Source organism: Blennius ocellaris (assembly GCF_963422515.1).
Source record: "Blennius ocellaris genome assembly, chromosome: 5".
NCBI classification, from domain to species: Eukaryota; Metazoa; Chordata; class Actinopteri; order Blenniiformes; family Blenniidae; genus Blennius; species Blennius ocellaris.
Genome location: NC_137654.1, coordinates 17,675,285 through 17,695,901, shown reverse-complemented (window position 1 = coordinate 17,695,901; position 20,617 = coordinate 17,675,285). Strand labels below are relative to the sequence as shown.

Here is a 20,617-nt window from a genome sequence, read left to right as displayed (position 1 = left end):
GGTGATCAAAACACATCAAATAAATGTATTTGAAATATAAGCAATGCTAAGCTGCAACCTCTCATTCAATCAGAATAAAGTTTGATGATCTGATTAACTCGAAACTCACACTCATTCTGCGCAAATAGTAAATAATGTTGGATGTTCGACTTCCAGTATTTTTACATCTACAGATATCATCTAAGTCGTATCTATAGCCAATAAGCTGCATTACTCATGTTAGTTATTTACTTTTATAGTGAAAGTGAAAGCTATATTAAGTCACTGTGAATATTTTTATGAACTTTTAATCTATTGCATGTTTGCCATGAAAAGAGCAGGACTATAAATGCAGACTATTTAATGCAAACAGACAATAAGCACTTGTTCCAATAATAAAAACAAAATGATTCATACAGTATTTAATTTCAACAAGAGTCTATCCATGTAAAATGTACATGTTATAATAAAAATAAACACTTCCCTTCTTGTTTTATCCAAGATGTTCATTCTGAAATAATTAATTGGAGTGTTTCCTAAATCTGTGATAATATCATGAGTGTGTTTTGGAGGAAGCACAAAAGCACCGGTAACACAGACAAAGAACCTTTCTGATAATCTTTTAGATTTAGCTAACTGAATAGAAACAAGTCAAGTTAAAGTAATCCCAGCAGTGGCAGGCCGTCGGGGCCTTCAAGGCCTTCTCTGCAGGCCTAAGACAACGATCTGAATCCCAGACTGATGTTGATTATATTTTGTCCATGAATACTTATTAAATAATTCCAAATGGTCTGTCCGCCTCTCCCCCGGCTGCACTGCATCGAGGCGCATACTTCCACATTAAAGCTTTTAACCAATCACATTTTAGCTATCATCTACTGCCAGGCTAAAGAAATCTCCCTCAGGCCTTCAGATTTAATTCTTCAGGCATCTGCAGTGTAAAACTAGTGTCTGTCACGTGGCTGCTCCAATCAATCATATTTTGATATTGGCGAGTCTGGGCCTTCGTGATGTCAGTTTATTCAAGCCCTCTGATTGGATGGTCAGGGAGTTCACTCTCCAGCGCAAGCTGGCTGCATCTGTAGCGAGCTGCACGAGCAAAAATATAGTTGTGTTTATTTGATAGCGGTTTTGTCAACCTAAAATGACTAACAGAGAAGATAAAGACATAAAATCTGTGCTTGAAGCCAAACCTGGACTGCATTGCATTCACTGAATCCAACTCAGACACTGTGCCTTTCAATGTATATAATGTCTTAAAATATATTCTGTATTCCTTATTGTACATTTTATATCCTGTATTTCTTTTAGTACTGTTTATGTTTATCTGTTTGCTTGTCATTTACAGTCTCTATTGTTATGCTGCTGTGAATTAAGGCTTTTTGATCACATTTTATTGTAGAAGACTGTACAATGACAATTAAAAAAAATCTCATCTATGTGTGCTTTGAGCTCATCCGCTCACGACATGCTATTTCCTAGAAACTCAGTGTCGGTTTATAAAACTCAGTGTCGGTTTATAAAACAGGAAGTCTTTCAGCAGCATGTGCTGCGATCTGGTACTCGGAAACAACCAGTGCGCTCTCAACCCGTGAAAGAATACCACCTTAAATCCAGAGGACCATGAATAAAACCTCATGTCCAAACTACGAGTTTCCAGGAAGATTCCTGCCTGCTGTCTATATCTCAGTGTTAATAATTGGACTCTGCGCTAATGGATGGGGACTCAAGTCTTTGCTGCACAATTGGAAGAAACTTGGAGATGTCAAAATCTTTCTTCTCAACCTTGGACTTGCAGATATTCTGTATCTGCTCACTCTCCCGTTTCTGATGGTGTACCACTTCAACAACAGCAAATGGACCTTTGGAGACGTCTTCTGCAAGATAACAAGAATCTGCTTCAACCTGAATTTGTACGGCAGCATTGGGTTTCTCACTTGTATCAGCGTGTACAGGTACCTGGCCATCGTCCATCCAATGAGGGTGATGGGGAGAATAACCGTCGCCCACTCTGTTCTGGTCTCTATGGTGGTGTGGCTGTTGGTGAGTGCTCAAAGTATTCCAGACATGTTCTACATGAAATCAGACAGAAATCACACTGAGAAGTGTTTCGAGACCACATCTGATGAATATGTGGAAGATTACCTGAAATACAGACTTGGATGGACACTCACTGGGTTCTGTCTCCCCTTCCTCATAACCACCGGCTGCTACGGACATGCGATTGCTGTTCTCTATTGTAAAGATACACTCGACAAGGGACTGAAACAGAGAAGCTTGAAACTGTTGTTCATCTTGATTCTCCTCTTCTCCATTTGCTACATCCCATTTCATGTCTTCAAGAACCTCAACCTCTGGTCAAGAGTTCTTGGCAAACAGAAGATAATCCCTCAGTGGTGTAATGGAGTCTACATTGCTCATCAAATAAGTCGTGGCCTTGTTTGTCTGAACAGTGCTCTCAACCCTTTGGTTTATCTTCATGTAAGTGAGGACATCTCTTCACAGCTCAGAAAGCGGCTGCAGCAAACTCGCCTGATGTTTTCACAAAAACCCACGACAAGCTCTCAAGCAACACACCTATAGTTTAAAGACTTCTGTAAACCCCGGATGTTATAATGTGCAAAGCGTCTTCCAAGACAAGTGACCAACTCCAGTTAAAACAGCTTAAAGTCACATTTAATAGCAGTGTCAAAGACTTTCTCTTCACTTTTAGCAATTTTATGTTGCTTTTCAAAAACGATGCCATGCATCTCTCCATCTCTTCTTGTGTGGTTTTAGTCCAAAGACAATCTTGTGGGGTTAACTGGTGTCCTTAAATTGCCATCTCTCTGTGTGTTTGTTTTGTGATGGACTGATGACCTCTGCCTTTGCCAGATTCATTTTCACATCCAACGGGCCACATTTGACAGTGATTTAGAATATGTCCACCTGAATCTAAGTGGCTTGCTGAACACAGGTCAATGTTTTTGACCTCTTATTGTCACATTGTTACATCTTTAATAAAAGAAAACCTCGTGGAAGGAAAACTCCAACACATTTGAGCACACTATATCATTTATTATCTAATCATTTTGTCTGCATAATTATATGATCAGGACTTGTTGTATTTATCACGCTCACCTCATTGAGGGCCTTTCTGTAAAGAGTTTGCTTGGGTTGCCTGTGCATGTGTGGGTTTCTCTGGTGTATTTCAGGGTCACTATAAACTGCTGTCAATGGAGGTGTGTGAGTTTGATCTATGATGAACTGAAGACCTATCCCAGAAAAAACTGAGCACTAAGACTAATGCATGATAATAGACTGGGTAATAATATATTGTGCGTCATCAGTCAAAACCAGTCAACACAACTAAATGTGTTATGCAGCACAGTAAAGTGAGGTACAGAAAATGTTCAAATCTGCATTATAATGAACCGTGTGAATGTAGCACCCTGTTTGCATTTTATTTAAATTTCTGCATGAATACTGCAGCGAACCAGAGCAGGCTGACAAGAGAGTCCCTAAATGCAGGAATGAATAACCAAACAAGTAAATACATGCTTGAAAACAATGTCCAACCTTTTCATGAAAATACTGAATACTTGACTGTGTCACCTTGAAGTGTGTGATAAGAACAATAAAACCATAAAATTAAAATGTTTATTGACAAATTTTAGATGCAAGATGCAGAACCTATCTCAGCTGTTCATGCTGGCTTTGTCAAAATCAGTTAAAGTCGTGTAGCGATGGGTGTTTGTCTTGACAGGACACCTTGTGGGTCATTTTCCCAACTTCCAACTTCCATTTTTTGTTACCATGCACAACATAACTACTCTATGTGATAACGAAGACATCTTATAGTTTTCTAAAATTTTAGTTTTATTAGATATTCATATAAACCCAGGGGAAAAGTAAGGCAACAATCAAAATGACATTTTTTTTTTTTAATCACTTGGGCAGTTTTAAAGCCTTTTACATGAGTTTCACACACACACACACACACACACACACACACACACACACACACACACACACACACACACACACACACACACACACACACACACACACACACACACACACACACACACACACACACACACACAAAACCGTTGAACCATCATTAAGAGAGCAACAGACCCTTTTGTAGAAACTGCAGTCACCTCAGAGCACGATGAGTCCCAGACCAAGATCTCAGTGTGTTAGGATCTCGGGTCTTGTTAAACCTGCTCTTCAGCTTGTGCCACAATCACTCTGCCAGTAGGAAACCGACACATTCGGTCGGCAAACTGTCTGAACTGAGAACAAACAGCATGCAGGTGGAGATAAATGAGTGGGTTGAGAGCACTGTTCAGACACACGAGTCCACGGCCTATCTGATGAGCTCTGAAAACTGTGTTTTCCCACGGCGAGGTTATTCTCTTATTTTGCAGAACTCTTGAATAGATGGTAAGGTTCTTGAAAATGTGATAGGGGATGTAACACACAGAGAACAGAAGAATCAAGGTCAAGAACAACCTCAAGCTTTTCTGTTTCAGTGCCTTATCCAGTGTGTTTTTGCAGCAGATGACAATGGTTATGTGTCCATAGCAGCCCAGCGTGACGAGAAGTGGGATGAAAAATCCAGTGAGTGTCCACACGAGGCTGTACTTCATGTAATCCTCAATATACTCCTCCGAGGTGGTGTGAAAGCATTTTTGAGAATTGTTCTTACGTTTTTTTTCGTAGAACATGTCCGGTAGACTTTGGATGCACACCAGTGACCATACCACGACTGAGATGACCACAGAGTGCCTGACGCGAATTCTTCCTTTCACTCTCATTGGATGGACTAAAGCCAGATACCTGTACACACTTATCCAAGTGAGGAACCCAATGCTGCCATACAGGTTGAGGTTGAAGCAGAATCTTGTCACCTTACAGAGGACATTCCCAAAAATCCATTTCGATCCCATCAAGTAGTAGGCAGCCAAAAACGGGAGAAATGGCAAGTACACAAGGTTGGCAAGTCCGAGGCTGAGAACGAAGATATTTATGTTTCCAAGTTTCTTCCATTTCTGCAGCAAAGATTTCAGTCCCCATCCATTTGTCAGCAAACCGATGCAAAATACAAAGATGTAAACTGCCGGCAGCACTTTGTATTCAAAAGACTTGCTGATGTTACTTATGGCCATTTTGTTGTCTGAAGAGAAGTTTGTGAACTCCTACCCGGTGACCGAACAAATGAGCAAGAATCGAAAGCAACTTTTTCTTTTGTTGGTTTTCAACAGATGTTGCATAATTCACCCTCATGCCACCGCCCACTAACCTGTTAGAACCTGCATTAGCATCTGCCGCAGCGTGAGCTACACAACCACTTGTTTGTTGGATTAGAACACCCGGGCAAGAATTGACTCCCCACCTCTTTCAGTGAGGCTTTTTCCCTTCATAACCATTATTTTACGTTTGTAGACCAGTCTGACACATACGGACCACTGTTGACAAGGAATATCTTATAAGAGCTGCAGTTCTTGAACTACTCTGACCCAGACATCAAGACATTGCAAATAGGCCTTTGTCAAACTTGCATGAATTCTTACAATTGCACAATATTATCTTTCAGAATGTTCACTTCCCGTCTTATATTTCCCACCCACTAACCTTGATGGAGAGATGTTCTTCTATTTACTGTCATAATGCTAAAGCTGAGCTGTTTAAGACCATATCAGATGTAAAAAAAAATTACTTTTTGGTTGGGTTTTTTTGATAGAATCAGTAAAATGATATGTAACATTTTTCCTTATTCTCATGTCATTTGTGAAAGTTTGATTAATCTAAACAAACCAAAAAGCAGAAGCCATTTAAGTACCGGTAGCTTTTAATTGTTGAGCTTAGTCATTGCAAATTCAGCAAAGTACACGTGTACTGTAGCAGTACATCACAAGAAAGAAAATAACCAACAAAATTCAATACATACAATCCCATCAAAATGTTAATCATGGACATAAATTAATTTGTTCATACTTATCGACAACAATAACAAAAAACATTCCAGAAGAGAGCGCATGATGAAGATATCAAGATGCACACATTTCTGTATTTTCCTCTATTTTCAGAGCTGAACCAGATTTGCAAAAACAATTCTAAAAGTGTACATTTCCATACATGTACACTACGTGTATTTTTTTTAAATTTGTTTATACAATGTATGTCTTTATTAATTCTGGCATCTTGTTTGCTGCTGCTGCACTAGTTTGTTGTGTGCAGTCTACATCTTTGATGGACTTACAAAACTTATTGTGTGTAAGAAGAAATCATTTGCCAATAGTGATGTGTGCATTCATACAAAACAATAGTAATAGTTTACAATCCATTATTGTGTAAAAACATGAACATTTGGACATTATTCAGAAAAGCCAGACATGTTTTGTTCTTCTACACAGAAGTCCTTTTATTTATTCATCTTGCTGGTTACAGAAGTTATGCCTCACTGATTAGCGGGAACAACTTTAAAAAATGCACCCACACAGGCCCACCTCATGAAGTCGTTACTGTAAATTTAAAAACACTTATATGCAAGGAAAACTAGATTGTAGCAAACCACATGTTGTAAGAAATATCTTATCAAGAGAGTAAATATAAATTTGAACTAGCCTTTGAACCATTGGAGCAGTTGTGATGGTCATTGCTGATATCTTTGTTTTAACTTATTGCCAATTGTTTAAAATGAAAAGCAGTGGTATCATACAAACATTTTCAATAATAAAACTGAATAAATCAAGCAGTGATTGGAATTATGCTGAGTTGCTTGTGTTTTATAGCTTCTAATCTGTCCGTGTTAACTTTTAAGGCTTCAGAGATTCGTCTTGTTTAGTCAACCTTTGGTTTCCTGGTCTTTATCAAAGCTCTGATGAGACATCTGCCGGAAAACCAGACTGTTGCAATGAAAAGCAAACCACATCCTAGAAAGAAGGCCATCACATCTAGAGAGTGATAGGCATACCATGGTAACTTATAAGACTCGGTGCGCAGATGTGGTGCACCCTTGTTCCTCATGACATACTCAATCCAGAAAACTGCACTGTCAAGGGGTTTCATAGGTTTGTCGTGATGCAGCTGTGACAGTTTAAGCATATTCTCTTTGTATCGTTTCTCTGGGTCCAGAATATTTTTCAGTGCATTTTTCACTGCCTCAACATCCAATTCTGTTATTTCAAGCATCTCTGCCACGCCCCGAGCTGTCATGCGCATAATGTTGTCAAACTGGTCAAAAATCAGAGGAATGCCCACAACTGGCACACCATGATAGATGGCCTCGTAAAGTCCATTAGTACCACCATGTGTGACAAAAGCTTTTGTTTTAGGGTGGCCCAGTAAATCGTTTTGGGGTAGCCATTCAACCAGCTTGGTGTTGTTTCCCAGGGTAGCAGGTCTTTGTCCAATGTACCTCCATACAACCTTCTGAGGGAGGCTGGCGAATGCTGAGGCAAAGATCTCTGTAGTTTCAGGCCCAAGGTTGCTCAGTAGAGTCCCTAAACTCATGATGATCACCCCATGTTCACCAGAGCTTTGCACAAAGTCTTCCAGATCTGGTGAAAGAGGTTTGGGTGGCTTACCCTGGAAGCCTCCAATGTAGACAATGTTGGGCATGGTGGGACAAGGGTACTCAAATGTAAAGTCAACCCGCATCAGCCAGATATCAGCCTCTAATATAAGGGACATAGGGGTGACATCAGGTTCAAAATAAAGATCACATACAGCCTGGTATGGTGGGTTGGCGTAAAAGTTGTACAGGTAAATCATCATGCCATGATAGATTACGTTTCTGAGTCTTTGAGAAAAGTCCATTTTGTCAGAGAACTGAGAGAAGACTTCAGGGACATAGGACAGGGGTGAACGAGCGACAACCATGTGTGCCTCCCCAGTAAACAGCCAGCGGACGTTGAAAACCAAAGGAAGGTGAAGATAGTGTCCCAAAAGCACTCCAGTGGGAAAAACAGGATCGGTCAGACAAACGTCAAATCCGGTGTCCTCCAACTCCTTCAACAGTGTTTTATTCTCAAGGACTGTCATGGCTAGATTTGCCACAACTCTATGGTTTTCTCCGAATAATTCCGAAATGCTTTTATAAAACTGAAAAAAGGCCCAAAGTGAGCCTCTATTCTGACGAATCTCTATTGATTTCTTCAAGAAAGCAGACATGGAGTCTTGGCTTTCTACGTGTTGGGCTTGCTCCTGGACGACTGTGATGGAGGTGTAATAGGGCGAGAACTCTGAGATGTACCAGCTGGTGGATGAACGAATCACAGTGATTTCATGGCCTTGAGAATGTAGTTCCTCCACAAGGATCTTCATGTTGAGCCAGTGGCTTCCATCCGCACTGTAAACCAGCACTTTTCCACCATCACAGGGGGAAGGCAGGGTTGCTGAACACATCAGAATTGCCAGAGCCGGAAACAACTCCATTGCTGTGGAAGAGACACAAAACCTTGTGAATAAACATGAGAAGAAGAAGCACATTATGTCCAACATAATCTTTGAAAGTCATAATTCATTCTTTCCATCCCCTAACCCCAACCCAACAGCGGAAAGCCTCCATCTCTGGCCTGAACTCGGTTCTGCAGGTTTCTTCCTGTTTTTACTTTCCACTGTCACTTCTGCTTGCTCAAGTGAAATGGTTTAAACACCAAAAAGTGCTTTGAGATGACTAGTTTTTATTTGGCGTAAATGTTAAAGCAAACAAGCATTATTTGGACATCTGTGACATAAAACTCAGTAAATGAAATAGTGTCAGTGAAGGGTGGGGATCCAGTAGCCAATCTCAGCGAATGGAAAAGACAGGTTAATCATTGAAAGCTTATGCAATTTTGATGTACCAGTTAACCTCAAATGTTAACCAGGAACTATCTGCTCTGACGAGAGACTGCTAACCACTTCGTGGAGCAATACCTACAACCCATTTTTTTCCCAGCATCTCCGAAATTGAATTGATAACATCTTAATAGAAAATGACAGTCTTTCCATGATATATACAGGGACATCTCAAATAATTAGAATATCATGAAAATGTTCAATATTTTTTGTCACTCATTTCAGAGTTAAACCCATATATGATATAGGCTCATGTACCTCATAAGGATCACTATTTATGTTGTGGTTGGCTATCGATAATGATTAATAATTATCAAAGAGTTATTAATTATGATATTGAAAATTTTATCTGATCTGTATCAGATACCTCGGAGCACCACCTGTCCTAATAGGAAATGATAGCCAAATCAGTTATATCAGTCTCATAAGATATGCTAAACAGTCAGGAATTTGAATTAATAGTTGAAAACTATTAATTCAAACTATGTAAGTTTCCTATGTGTAGGATTGTGAGTTAACAAGTTAGTAAAGCAAAGATTAGCATGCAGACTGTTGTAAGATCTGTGGCTTACAACTCTATATATTGCTGCTGATGCACAGGTGAGAGCTAAACCTGTGACTTACACTCCTATAGTCTATGCTAATTGCTCCAACTGTAACCTGTTAAGTTAACAGGGTGGTTTTAGCACCTTGGGTGAGCAATAGCTGTGTTGGTGTACATTTATCTCTATGCCAGAAACAATAGAATGCATGGAAATGCAAGAAAAAGGCCCTAACTACTTCACAAACACAACTGACTTTGCTTCGCAGTGCTGTAACGTGTTCTTAGAAAAACTAAGTTCGGCAAGACACAAAGTTATCTGTTGGAAAACTAAACAGACAATTCTGGATAAATTATGCAGATATTGTGACAATACTGGTTTTAAAACAGCCTCACGCGGGCGGCTTTACGTTGTGCAGCCCTCGGGCGACCATCATGCTAAGTCCGCCCACGGGGCACCATTATGTTGGGATTTATGGTTGGTAATTAGCATTAAAAATTACTGTAAGTAATAGATTAAAAGGAAAGTGCATGCAGATGTGCGTATGCACGGTTTTATTGATCCAAATTTTGGGGGGCACACGCCATTTTCAGCTTTTGGGCGTACGTACATTTCCAGTAGGAATCCTACGGGATGTTCTATAAATGAGGCTCCAGTTCTTTTTGTCTACAGCCCAGGTAAGACACTTCTGATGTTGTCTCTTGTTCAGGAGTGGCTTGACACGAGGAATGCAACATTTGTGTCCCAAGTCTTTGATTCGTCTGTGCGTGGAGGTTCTTGATGCGCTGACTCCAGCCTCAGTCCACTCCTTGTGAAGCTTCCTCAAATTCTAAAATTAATTTTGCTTGACGATCTTCTCAAGGTTGTGGTCATCCCTTTTGCTGGTGCATCTTTTCCTACCACACTTTTTCCTTTCACTCATCTTTCTATAAACATGCTTGGATACAGCACTCTGTGAACAACCGGCTTCTTTCGCAATGACCTTTTGTGGCTTAACCTCCTTCTGGAGGGTGTAAATGACAGTCTTCCCCATGATTGTGTAGCCTACTGACCCAGACTGAGAGACCATTTAGGCTCAGGAAACCTTTGCAGGTGTTTTGAGTTAATTAGCTGATTACGGTGTGACACCATGACTTTCCAAAACTGAACTTTTCCACAATATTCTAATTTTCTGAGACACTGAATTTTGGGTTTTCACTATCTGTAAGCCATAATCATCAACATTTCCAGAAATAAAGGCTTGAAATATTTCACTCTGTATAATGAGCCTATATCGTATATGGGTTTGACTCGATGAAATGAGTGACAAGAAATATTGAACATTTTCATGATATTCTTATTTTTTGACATGTACCTGTATGTCATGTATAGTTTTGTGCCAGTCATCTCATGTTGGGGCATCAAGTTGTAACTACTTCTTTGTCAAGGTGTGAGTATGTTGTATAGCTCCCAGACCCAATGTGAGACATTCAAAAGGGATAACTGTTTGGAGTATTGTTTCCAAACTATTATGGAGTTCTCGCCAGAAAGATATGAGTCTTGGGCAGCTCCAGAATATGTGGTAACGATTGGCCTCAGTTCAACTACATAACTTCCAACAGTTTGTACCAACACCTTGATGTCTAGTTTGCAGAGGGGTAATCAAAAATCTCATTATAGTTTTCCACCCCTGTCATGCCGCCCCTATCAGCACTCCTCTTTCTTTTACTCATTTACTTTTAACACAGTGGGTGTTTAGTTTTGAGGATTCCTGTAGGCTTTTGTATGGGTTAGATATTATTCAACGTCCAGCTCCAGATGTAATGTCTGTCACAAATACCTTTAGTATGTTACTGTCCAATGTTTCTGATCCCTTGGCCATGGGCTCATTCAACTAATGCTTTAGCTATAAATATCTGAAAAGGTCTTTGTTTTCCAATTCATATTCCCTCTTGCACATTTCAAAACTTTTTACAGCCCTCCCTCTGTACTAAGTAACAGAATGCAGTTATCCCTGTTGTACTCCATGTTTTAATTCTACTATCTGTCCTGTTTGGAAAAAGTCTGTGTCGTATATACACCACTGCAGTATCTTCTCTGTACCCTTCAGATTATGATTTTTAATTTTTTTCCTCCACATTTTTTGAGTCACTTTTATCCAAAGATTGTTTTTATCTTGGAGGTTAATTCTTAATGTATCTACTATTATGGTTTGGAATGGTGGTCCTCTAGATTCTGCCTCTTCTATTTCCTTCCATCTTGCTCTAAATTGTGGATCACAAAGACACACAACTGGTTTTGACTGTGCTGCGTAATAGTAATTCCTTAAATTTGGTAATGTTACACCCCCTTTCTCTTTTGGCAAATGCATAATTTTGTATCTGATTCTTGGTTTCTTACCCATCCGATTACAATGGGAAATCAACTTGTCCCATTCACTAAATTGTTCATAAATTCCCTTAATTATAATCTTTTTTTAACGCTTTAATTTTTTTGCAAAAGCTCATCTTCTCATTCAGCAGAAATCATTTGTTAGAGCAAAGATGCAAAGTTCCCTAATTAAGGATGACACCATCCTGCTAGAGAAGGCAGTGTAAATGTATTTGTATAACACCTTTCAGACACTGACAATTCATTGTACTTTACAAGGAAATACAATAAAACTAGGCGATTAAGAATCTTATTAAGATACTGATATACATTAAAACAAAGCAATATTGAACTTACATAAGATCAGTCCTCACCTCAAGACTCGGTAGTGCCAAGCAGTGTGACTTTCCATCCAAATCTGTAACAAACCAGAGTCTGAGCTTATCTGTAGTCTTCTGGTCAAAACTCTGTGAATGTCTAGCTCTGGCAGTGACTGAATACTTTCTGGGTCCTCTCCACTGCAGCTAAAGTTACATTTTAACCATCCCCTCTAAACCCTTCTCTGTTATGAAAGAAATGCTGTGCTGCTGAATCACTCCTTTACAATGTTCCAACATGGATAATTTTAGGAACAATTCTTAGGATCTGATTCAAGTGGAATAAAACAAAAGTTTAATTTGTGAGAGTAATCCAAGTGGTAAGAAAAAGGAAACAAAGGGAATTATTTATATTAAATGACAGCTATTAAAACACACAAATGTGAACAGGACTCTTTCTTTCCGTTCTAAACATGACTTTTCTGGCCATGTTTGAAATTGCACCAAAAGTGGGTGATAACATTTACCTTTGACTCTTCTAAAAGCACACATATCAATCTACACTGGTACTTGTGTTTTCTGGAGTTTGAACCTGACGTGTCCGTGAAAGGTTCAGACAAGGTTGTGGTAAGATATGAGCAAAGGCTTCCTGAAATTCAAACACAAATGAATGTGATGACTTGAGCTTTTCAGCTCTTGGATGTAGTTTTATTTTATATTCACAGTGTAAGTGTATGTATTTATATCCCTGCTCAGTAAAATATTCAATATATCCATCCATCCATCCGTCGTCATGTGACGGACAAGTCCACACAGTAAAGCCTGCAGGTGCTGCCTTCACTCACCTCACCTCACTTCCTTGTTTACAGTCAGCCACACCTTAAACATTTTTCATATGCACCGCACACTTGATTTATTCCATTTAATTATAATTGATTTTCTAGTCTTTCACTGTTTGAATGAAGTGCACACATTTTTACACTGAAAGACTATCATTTGCCACATTTCTTTTGTATTAATTATGTTCTTCTATTTTTGAGTTACTATGCTGATGGGAGGAGTCATTGGGCAGTGTCAAAGGCGGGGCAACAGACGAGAGGCTGTTCCAAGCAGTTGGCCCCACCATCTCCGACATAGCAGAGGGGGGTTTCTTTTAGGTTTAGTAATTTCCCCACCATTAGTTTGTGTAGTGTCATTTGTATTTGTTTCCCCCTTGTGTTTTAGTTGGTTTCACCCGATCACTATATAAACCCCTGAGTAGCTCATTTGCGGAGGTCACTTTGTTACGTCAACATCTCAGTTTTTCTGATATTTTGAGTTTGTTTTGTTGACCTCATTTTCTGTTAAAGAAACCTTTATTGGTCTGTTGTATTTTGTTGGGTAGATAAAACCCTTTTTCAAAGAAACCTGTTTGCCTACTGCTTGATCCCTGACACTTCTATACAGTTGAATACTCCGCAGGGTCACGGGGTGCTGGAGCCAATCCCCAATCCCAGTCCATAACAGGTCAAACGCACAGACATAAACAAGCACACACTCACATTCAGACCTCGAGGCAATTTTACAATTCCAAAGAAGGTGTTTGGACTGTGGGAAGAAACCAGAGTGCCTGGAGGAAACACACAGACTGCGAGGTTCCAGGAAAATTCCTGCCTGGAAACTCACTGGGTTCTGTCTCCCCTTCCTCATAACCGCCGGCTGCTACGGACATGCAATTTCTGTTCTCTGCTGTAAAGATACACTCGACAAGGGACTGAAGCAGGGAACTTGAAATTGTTGTTTGTCTTGATGCTCCTCTTCTCCATTTGTTACATCCCATTTCAAACATAAGATAATCCCTCAGTTACGTAATGGAGTCCATATTGCTCATAAATGATCAAAGTCTGTTTTATCTGTCTTTGGACATTATTCAGAAAAGCCAGACATGTTTTGTTCTTCTACACAGAAGTCATTTTATTTATTCATCTCGCTGGTTACAGAAGTTATGCATCATTGATTAGCGGGAACAACTTTAAAAATGCACCTCCACAGGCACACCTCATGAAGTCTTTACGGTAAATCTAAAAAGACTTATATGTTAGGAAAACTAGATTGTGGCAAACCACATGTTGGAAGAAATATCATCTTATCAACAGAGTAAATATAAATTTGAACTAGCCTTTGAACCATTGGAGCGGTTGTGATGGTCATTGGTGATATCTTTGTTTTTACTTATTGCCAATTGTTTAAAATGAAAAGCAGTGGTATCATACAAACATTTTCAATTACAAAACTGAATAAATCAAGCAGTGATTGGAACTGTGCTGAGTTGCTTGTGTTTTATAGCTTCTACTCTGTCCGTGTTAACTTTCAAGGCTTCAGAGATTCGTCTTGTTTATTCAAATTTTGGTTTCCTGGTCTTTATCAAAGCTCTGATGAGACATCTGCCGGAAAACCAGACTGTTGCAATGAAAAGCAAACCACATCCTAGAAAGAAGGCCATCACATCTAGAGAGTGATAGGCATACCATGGTAACTTATAAGACTTGGTGCGCAGATGTGGTGCACCCTTGTTCCTCATGACATACTCAATCCAGAAAACTGCACTGTCAAGGGGTTTCATAGGTTTGTCATGATGCAGCTGTGACAGTTTAAGCATATTCTCTTTGTATCGTTTCTCTGGGTCCAGAATATTTTTCAGTGCATTTTTCACTGACTCAACATCCAATTCTGTTATTTCAAGCACCTCTGCCACGCCCCGAGCTGTCATGCGCATTATGTTGTCAAACTGGTCAAAAATCAGAGGAATGCCCACAACTGGCACACCATGATAGATGGCCTCGTAAAGTCCATTAGTACCACCATGTGTGACAAAAGCTTTTGTTTTAGGGTGGCCCAGTAAATCGTTTTGGGGTAGCCATTCAACCAGCTTGGTGTTGTTTCCCAGCGCAGCAGGTCTTTGTCCAATGTACCTCCATACAACCTTTTGAGGGAGGCTGGCGAATGCTGAGGCAAAGATCTCTGTAGTTTCAGGCCCAAGGTTGCTCAGTAGAGTCCCTAAACTCATGATGATCACCCCATGTTCACCAGAGCTTTGCACAAAGTCTTCCAGATCTGGTGGAAGAGGTTTGGGTGGCTTACCCTGGAAGCCTCCAATGTAGACAATGTTGGGCATGGTGGGACAAGGGTACTCAAATGTAAAGTCAACCCGCATCAGCCAGATATCAGCCTCTAATATAAGGGACATAGGGGTGACACCAGGTTCAAAATAACGATCACATACAGCCTGGTATGGTGGGTTGGCGTAAAAGTTGTACAGGTAAATCATCATGCCATGATAGATTACGTTTCTGAGTCTTTGAAAAAAGTCCATTTTGTCCGAGAACTGAGAGAAGACTTCAGGGACATAGGACAGGGGTGAACGAGCAACAACCATGTGTGCCTCCCCAGTAAACAGCCAGCGGACGTTGAAAACCAAAGGAAGGTGAAGATAGTGCCCCAAAAGCACTCCAGTGGGAAAAACAGGATCGGTCAGACAAACGCCAAATCCGGTGTCCTCCAGCTCCTTCAACAGTGTTTTATTCTCAAGGACTGTCATGGCTAGATTTGCCACAACTCTATGGTTTTCTCCAAATAATTCAAAATTGTTTTTATAAAACTCAAAAAAGGCCCAAAGTGAGCCTCTATTCCGACGAATCTCTATTGATTTCTTCAAGAAAGCAGACATGGAGTCTTGGCTTTCTACGTGTTGGGCTTGCTCCTGGACGACTGTGATGGAGGTGTAATAGGGCGAGAATTCTGAGATGTACCAGCTGGTGGATGAACGAATCACAGTGATTTCATGGCCTTGAGAATGTAGTTTCTCCACAAGGATTTTCATGTTGAGCCAGTGGCTTCCATCCGCACTGTAAACCAGCACTTTTCCACCATCACAGGGGGAAGGCAGGGTTGATGAACACATCAGAATAATTGCCAGAACCGGAAACAACTCCATTGCTGTGGAAGAGAGACAAAACCTTGTGAATAAACATGAGAAGAAGAAGCACATTATGTCCAACATAATCTTTGAAAGTCATAATTCATTCTTTCTATCCCCTTACCTCAACCCAACAGCGGAAAGCCTCCATCTCTGGCCTGAACTCGGTTCTGCAGTTTTCTTCCGGTTAAAAGGCAGTTTTTACTTTCTACTGTCACTTCTGCTTGCTCAAGTGAAATGGTTTAAACACCAAAAAGTGCTTTGAGATTACTAGTTTTTATTTGGCGTAAATGTTAAAGCAAACAAGCATTATTGGACATCTGTGACCCAAAAGTCATTAAATGAAATAGTGTCAGTGGAGGGTGGAGGTCCTGTAGCCAATCTCAGCGAATGGAAAAGACAGGTTAATCATTGAAAGCTAATGCAATTTTGAGTTACCAGTTAACCTCAAATGTTAACCAGGAACTATCTGCTCTGACGAGAGACTGCTAACCACTTCGTGGAGCAATACCTACAACCCATTTTTTTCCCAGCATCTCCGAAATCGAATTGATAACATCTTAATAGAAAATGACAGTCTTTCCATGATATATACAGGGACATCTCAAATAATTAGAATATCGTGAAAATGTTCGATATTTTTTGTCATTTCAGTGAGTCAAACCCATATATTAATATAGGCTCATGTAGGGATTTCTTACCTCATAAGGATCACTATTTATGTTGTGGTTGGCTATCGATAATGATTAATAATTATCAAAGATAGTTATTAATTATGTTATTGTACATTTAACCTGATCTGTATCAGATACCTCGGAGCACCACCTGTCTGAACAGGAAATGATAGCCAATTCAGTTATATCAGTCTCAAAAGATATACTAAACAGTCAGGAATTTGAATTAATAGTAAAATTAATTACAATTACAAGAATTAACATTAAAGCTTGAAGGATTTTGGAGTTCTTGACACAGAAGAGGTCGACATTTAATTTACCTTTGTGCACATTAATAAAACATCAAGTAAACTATATTTATTTACAATGAAAACAAATAAACACAGATTCTAACTACCTATATACTGCTTGGTGTGTGTAGGTGTGTGTGGAGAGAGAAAGAGAGAGAGAGGTGGAGGGAGTGTGTGTGAGACGTGTGATGGAACTACAAAACAAGATGGCGGATCACAAGAAACTACATTCAAATGGAGGTTATCAGAGAGCAGGAAGTCTGTCCTGGGTCTCAACCATGTGCTGGAGAACAATGGAACATGGAAGCTAGTCTTTACCATCTGCTTCCTGTGTGTCTCTGCTAAAAGACCATTTCTCGAATGTGTTTATGTGAATGCGACTTGTTTTATAAAACGTCAGGAGTCATCAGATGGTGTTCAGTTACTGTGTGATGTTGTCTTTGATGTGATATGTGTAGGATTGTGAGTTAACAAGTTAGTAAAGCAAAGATTAGCATGCAGACTGTTGTAAGATCTGTGGCTTACAACTCTATATATTGCTGCTGATGCACAGGTGAGAGCTAAACCTGTGACTTACACCCTATAGTCTATGCTAATTACTCCAACTGTAACCTGTTAAGTTAACAGGGTGGTTTTAGCACCTTGGGTGAGCAATAGCTGTGTTGGTGTACATTTATCTCTATGCTAGAAACAATAGAATGAATGGAAATGCAAGAAAAAGGCTCTAACTACTTCACAAACACAACTGACTTTGCTTCGCAGTGCTGTAACGTGTTCTTCAAATAACTAAGTTCGGCAAGACACAAAGTTATCTGTTGGAAAACTAAACAGACAATTCTGGATAAATTATGCAGATATTGTGACAATACTGGTTTTAAAACAGCCTCACGCGGGCGGCTTTACGTTGTGCAGCCCTCGGGCGACCATCAGGCTAAGTCCGCCCACGGGGCACCATTATGTTGGGATTTATGGTTGGTAATGAGCATTAAAAATTACTGTAAGTAATAGATTAAAAGGAAAGTGCATTCAGATGCATTCACATGCACGGTTTTATTGATCCAGATTTTGGGGGGCACACGCCAGTTTCAGCTTTTGGGCGTACGTACATTTCCAGTAGGAATCCTACGGGATGTTCTATAAATGAGGCTCCAGTTCTTTTTGTCTACAGCCCAGGTAAGACACTTCTGATGTTGTCTCTTGTTCAGGAGTGGCTTGACACGAGGAATGCAACATTTGTGTCCCAAGTCTTTGATTCGTCTGTGCGTGGAGGTTCTTGATGCGCTGACTCCAGCCTCAGTCCACTCCTTGTGAAGCTTCCTCAAATTCTAAAATTAATTTTGCTTGACGATCTTCTCAAGGTTGTGGTCATCCCTTTTGCTGGTGCATCTTTTCCTACCACACTTTTTCCTTTCACTCATCTTTCTATAAACATGCTTGGATACAGCACTCTGTGAACAACCGGCTTCTTTCGCAATGACCTTTTGTGGCTTAACCTCCTTCTGGAGGGTGTAAATGACAGTCTTCCCCATGATTGTGTAGCCTACTGACCCAGACTGAGAGACCATTTAGGCTCAGGAAACCTTTGCAGGTGTTATGAGTTAATTAGCTGATTAGGGTGTGACACCATGACTTTCCAAAACTGAACTTTTCCACAATATTCTAGTTTTCTGAGACACTGACTTTTGGGTTTTTAACTATCTGTAAGCCAAAATCATCAACATTTCCAGAAATAAAGGCTTGAAATATTTCACTCTGTATAATGAGCCTATATCATATATGGGTTTGACTTTTTGAAATGAGTGACAAGAAATATTGAACATTTCCATGATATTCTCATTTTTTAAGATGTACCTGTATGTCATGTATAGTTTTGTGCCAGTCACCTCATGTTGGGGCATCAAGTTGTAACTACTTCTTTGTCAAGGCGTGAGTATGTTGTATAGCTCCCAGACCCAATGTGAGACATTCAAAAGGGATAACTGTTTGGAGTATTGTTTCCAAACTATTATGGAGTTCTCGCCAGAAAGATATGAGTCTTGGGCAGCTCCAGAATATGTGGTAACGATTGGCCTCAGTTCAACTACATAACTTCCAACAGTTTGTACCAACACCTTGATGTCTAGTTTGCAGAGGGGTAATCAAAAATCTCATTATAGTTTTCCACCCCTGTCATGCCGCCCCTATCAGCACTCCTCTTTCTTTTACTCATTTACTTTTATCACAGTGGGTGTTTAGTTTTGAGGATTCCTGTAAGCTTTTGTATAGGTTAGATATTATTCAACGTTCAGCTCCAGATGTAATGGCTGTCACAAATACCTTTAGTATGTTACTGTCCAATGTTTCTGATCCCTTGGCCATGGGCTCATTCAACTAATGCTTTAGCTATAAATATCTGAAAAGGTCTTTGTTTTCCAATTCATATTCCCTCTTGCACATTTCAAAACTTTTTACAGCCCTCCCTCTGTACTAAGTAACAGAATGCAGTTATCCCTGTTGTACTCCATGTTTTAATTCTACAATCTGTCCTGTTTGGCAAAAAGTCTGTGTCATATATACACCACCGCAGTATCTTCTCTGTACCCTTCAGATTATGATTTTTAATTATTTTCCTCCACATTTTTTGAGTCACTTTTATCCAAAGATTGTTTTTATCTTGGAGGTTAATTCTTAATGTATCTACTATTATGGTTTGGAATGGTGGTCCTCTAGATTCTGCCTCTTCTATTTCCTTCCATCTTGCTCTAAATTGTGGATCACAAAGACACACAACTGGTTTTGACTGTGCTGCGAAATAGTAATTCCTTAAATTTGGTAATGTTACACCCCCTTTCTCTTTTGGCAAATGCATAATTTTGTATCTGATTCTTGGTTTCTTACCCATCCGATTACAATGGGAAATCAATTTGTATAACACCTTTCTGACACTGACAATTTACTGTACTTTACAAGGAAATACAATAAAAGTAGGCGATTAAGAATCTTATTAAGATACTGATATACATTAAAACAAAGCAATATTGAACTTACATAAGATCAGTCCTCACCTCAAGATTCAGTAGTGCCAAGCAGTGTGACTTTCCATCCAAATCTGTAACAAACCAGAGTCTGAGCTTATCTGTAGTCTTCTGGTCAAAACTCTGTGAATGTATAGCTCTGGCAGTGACTGAACCCTTTCTGGGTCCTCTCCACTGCAGCTAAAGTTAAATTTTAACCATCCCCTCTAAACCCTTCTCTGTTATTAAAGAAATGCTGTGCTGCTGAATCACTCCTTTACAATGTTCTAACATGCATCATTTGAGGAACAATTCTTAGGATCTGATTCAAGTGGAATGAAACAAAAGTTTAATTTGTGAGAGTAATCCAAGTGGTAAGAAAAAGGAAACAAAGGAAATTATTTATATTAAATGACCGTTTTTAAAACACAAATGTAAACAGGACTCTTTCTTTCTGCTCTAAACATGACTTTTCTTGCCATGTTTGAGGACTCCCAGTCCATCACAAGTCAAACACACAGACATAAACAACCACACACTCCGATTCAGACCAAGAGGCAATTTTACAATTCCACAGAAGGTGTTTGGACTGTGGGAAGAAACCAGAGTGCCTGGAGGAAACACACAGACTGCGAGATTCCAGAAAAATTCCCGCCTGGAAACTAACTGGGTTCTGTCTCCCCTTCCTC

General features: G+C 39.7%; 4 protein-coding genes across 4 annotated transcripts; 1 reads left to right on the top strand and 3 right to left on the bottom strand.

The window, feature by feature from the left end:
- Window positions 1-1,602: 1,602 nt before the first annotated feature.
- Window positions 1,603-2,562, top strand: LOC308130489 (P2Y purinoceptor 1-like; the record flags this gene model as incomplete). The annotated part of the gene is made up of 1 exon (XM_080496892.1): window positions 1,603-2,562. One exon carries the CDS (start codon window positions 1,603-1,605, stop codon window positions 2,560-2,562), a length of 960 nt encoding a protein of 319 aa, XP_080353018.1.
- Window positions 2,563-4,178: 1,616 nt separating this feature from the next.
- LOC308130488 (P2Y purinoceptor 1-like) lies at window positions 4,179-5,132 on the bottom strand (the record flags this gene model as incomplete). The annotated part of the gene is made up of 1 exon (XM_080496891.1): window positions 4,179-5,132. One exon carries the CDS (start codon window positions 5,130-5,132, stop codon window positions 4,179-4,181), a length of 954 nt encoding a protein of 317 aa, XP_080353017.1.
- Window positions 5,133-6,807: 1,675 nt separating this feature from the next.
- Window positions 6,808-8,403, bottom strand: LOC308130487 (UDP-glucuronosyltransferase 2B9-like; the record flags this gene model as incomplete). The annotated part of the gene is made up of 1 exon (XM_080496890.1): window positions 6,808-8,403. One exon carries the CDS (start codon window positions 8,401-8,403, stop codon window positions 6,808-6,810), a length of 1,596 nt encoding a protein of 531 aa, XP_080353016.1.
- A 5,987-nt stretch (window positions 8,404-14,390) lies between these two features.
- On the bottom strand, window positions 14,391-15,989 carry LOC308130486 (UDP-glucuronosyltransferase 2B4-like; the record flags this gene model as incomplete). The annotated part of the gene is made up of 1 exon (XM_080496889.1): window positions 14,391-15,989. One exon carries the CDS (start codon window positions 15,987-15,989, stop codon window positions 14,391-14,393), a length of 1,599 nt encoding a protein of 532 aa, XP_080353015.1.
- Window positions 15,990-20,617: the final 4,628 nt, after the last annotated feature.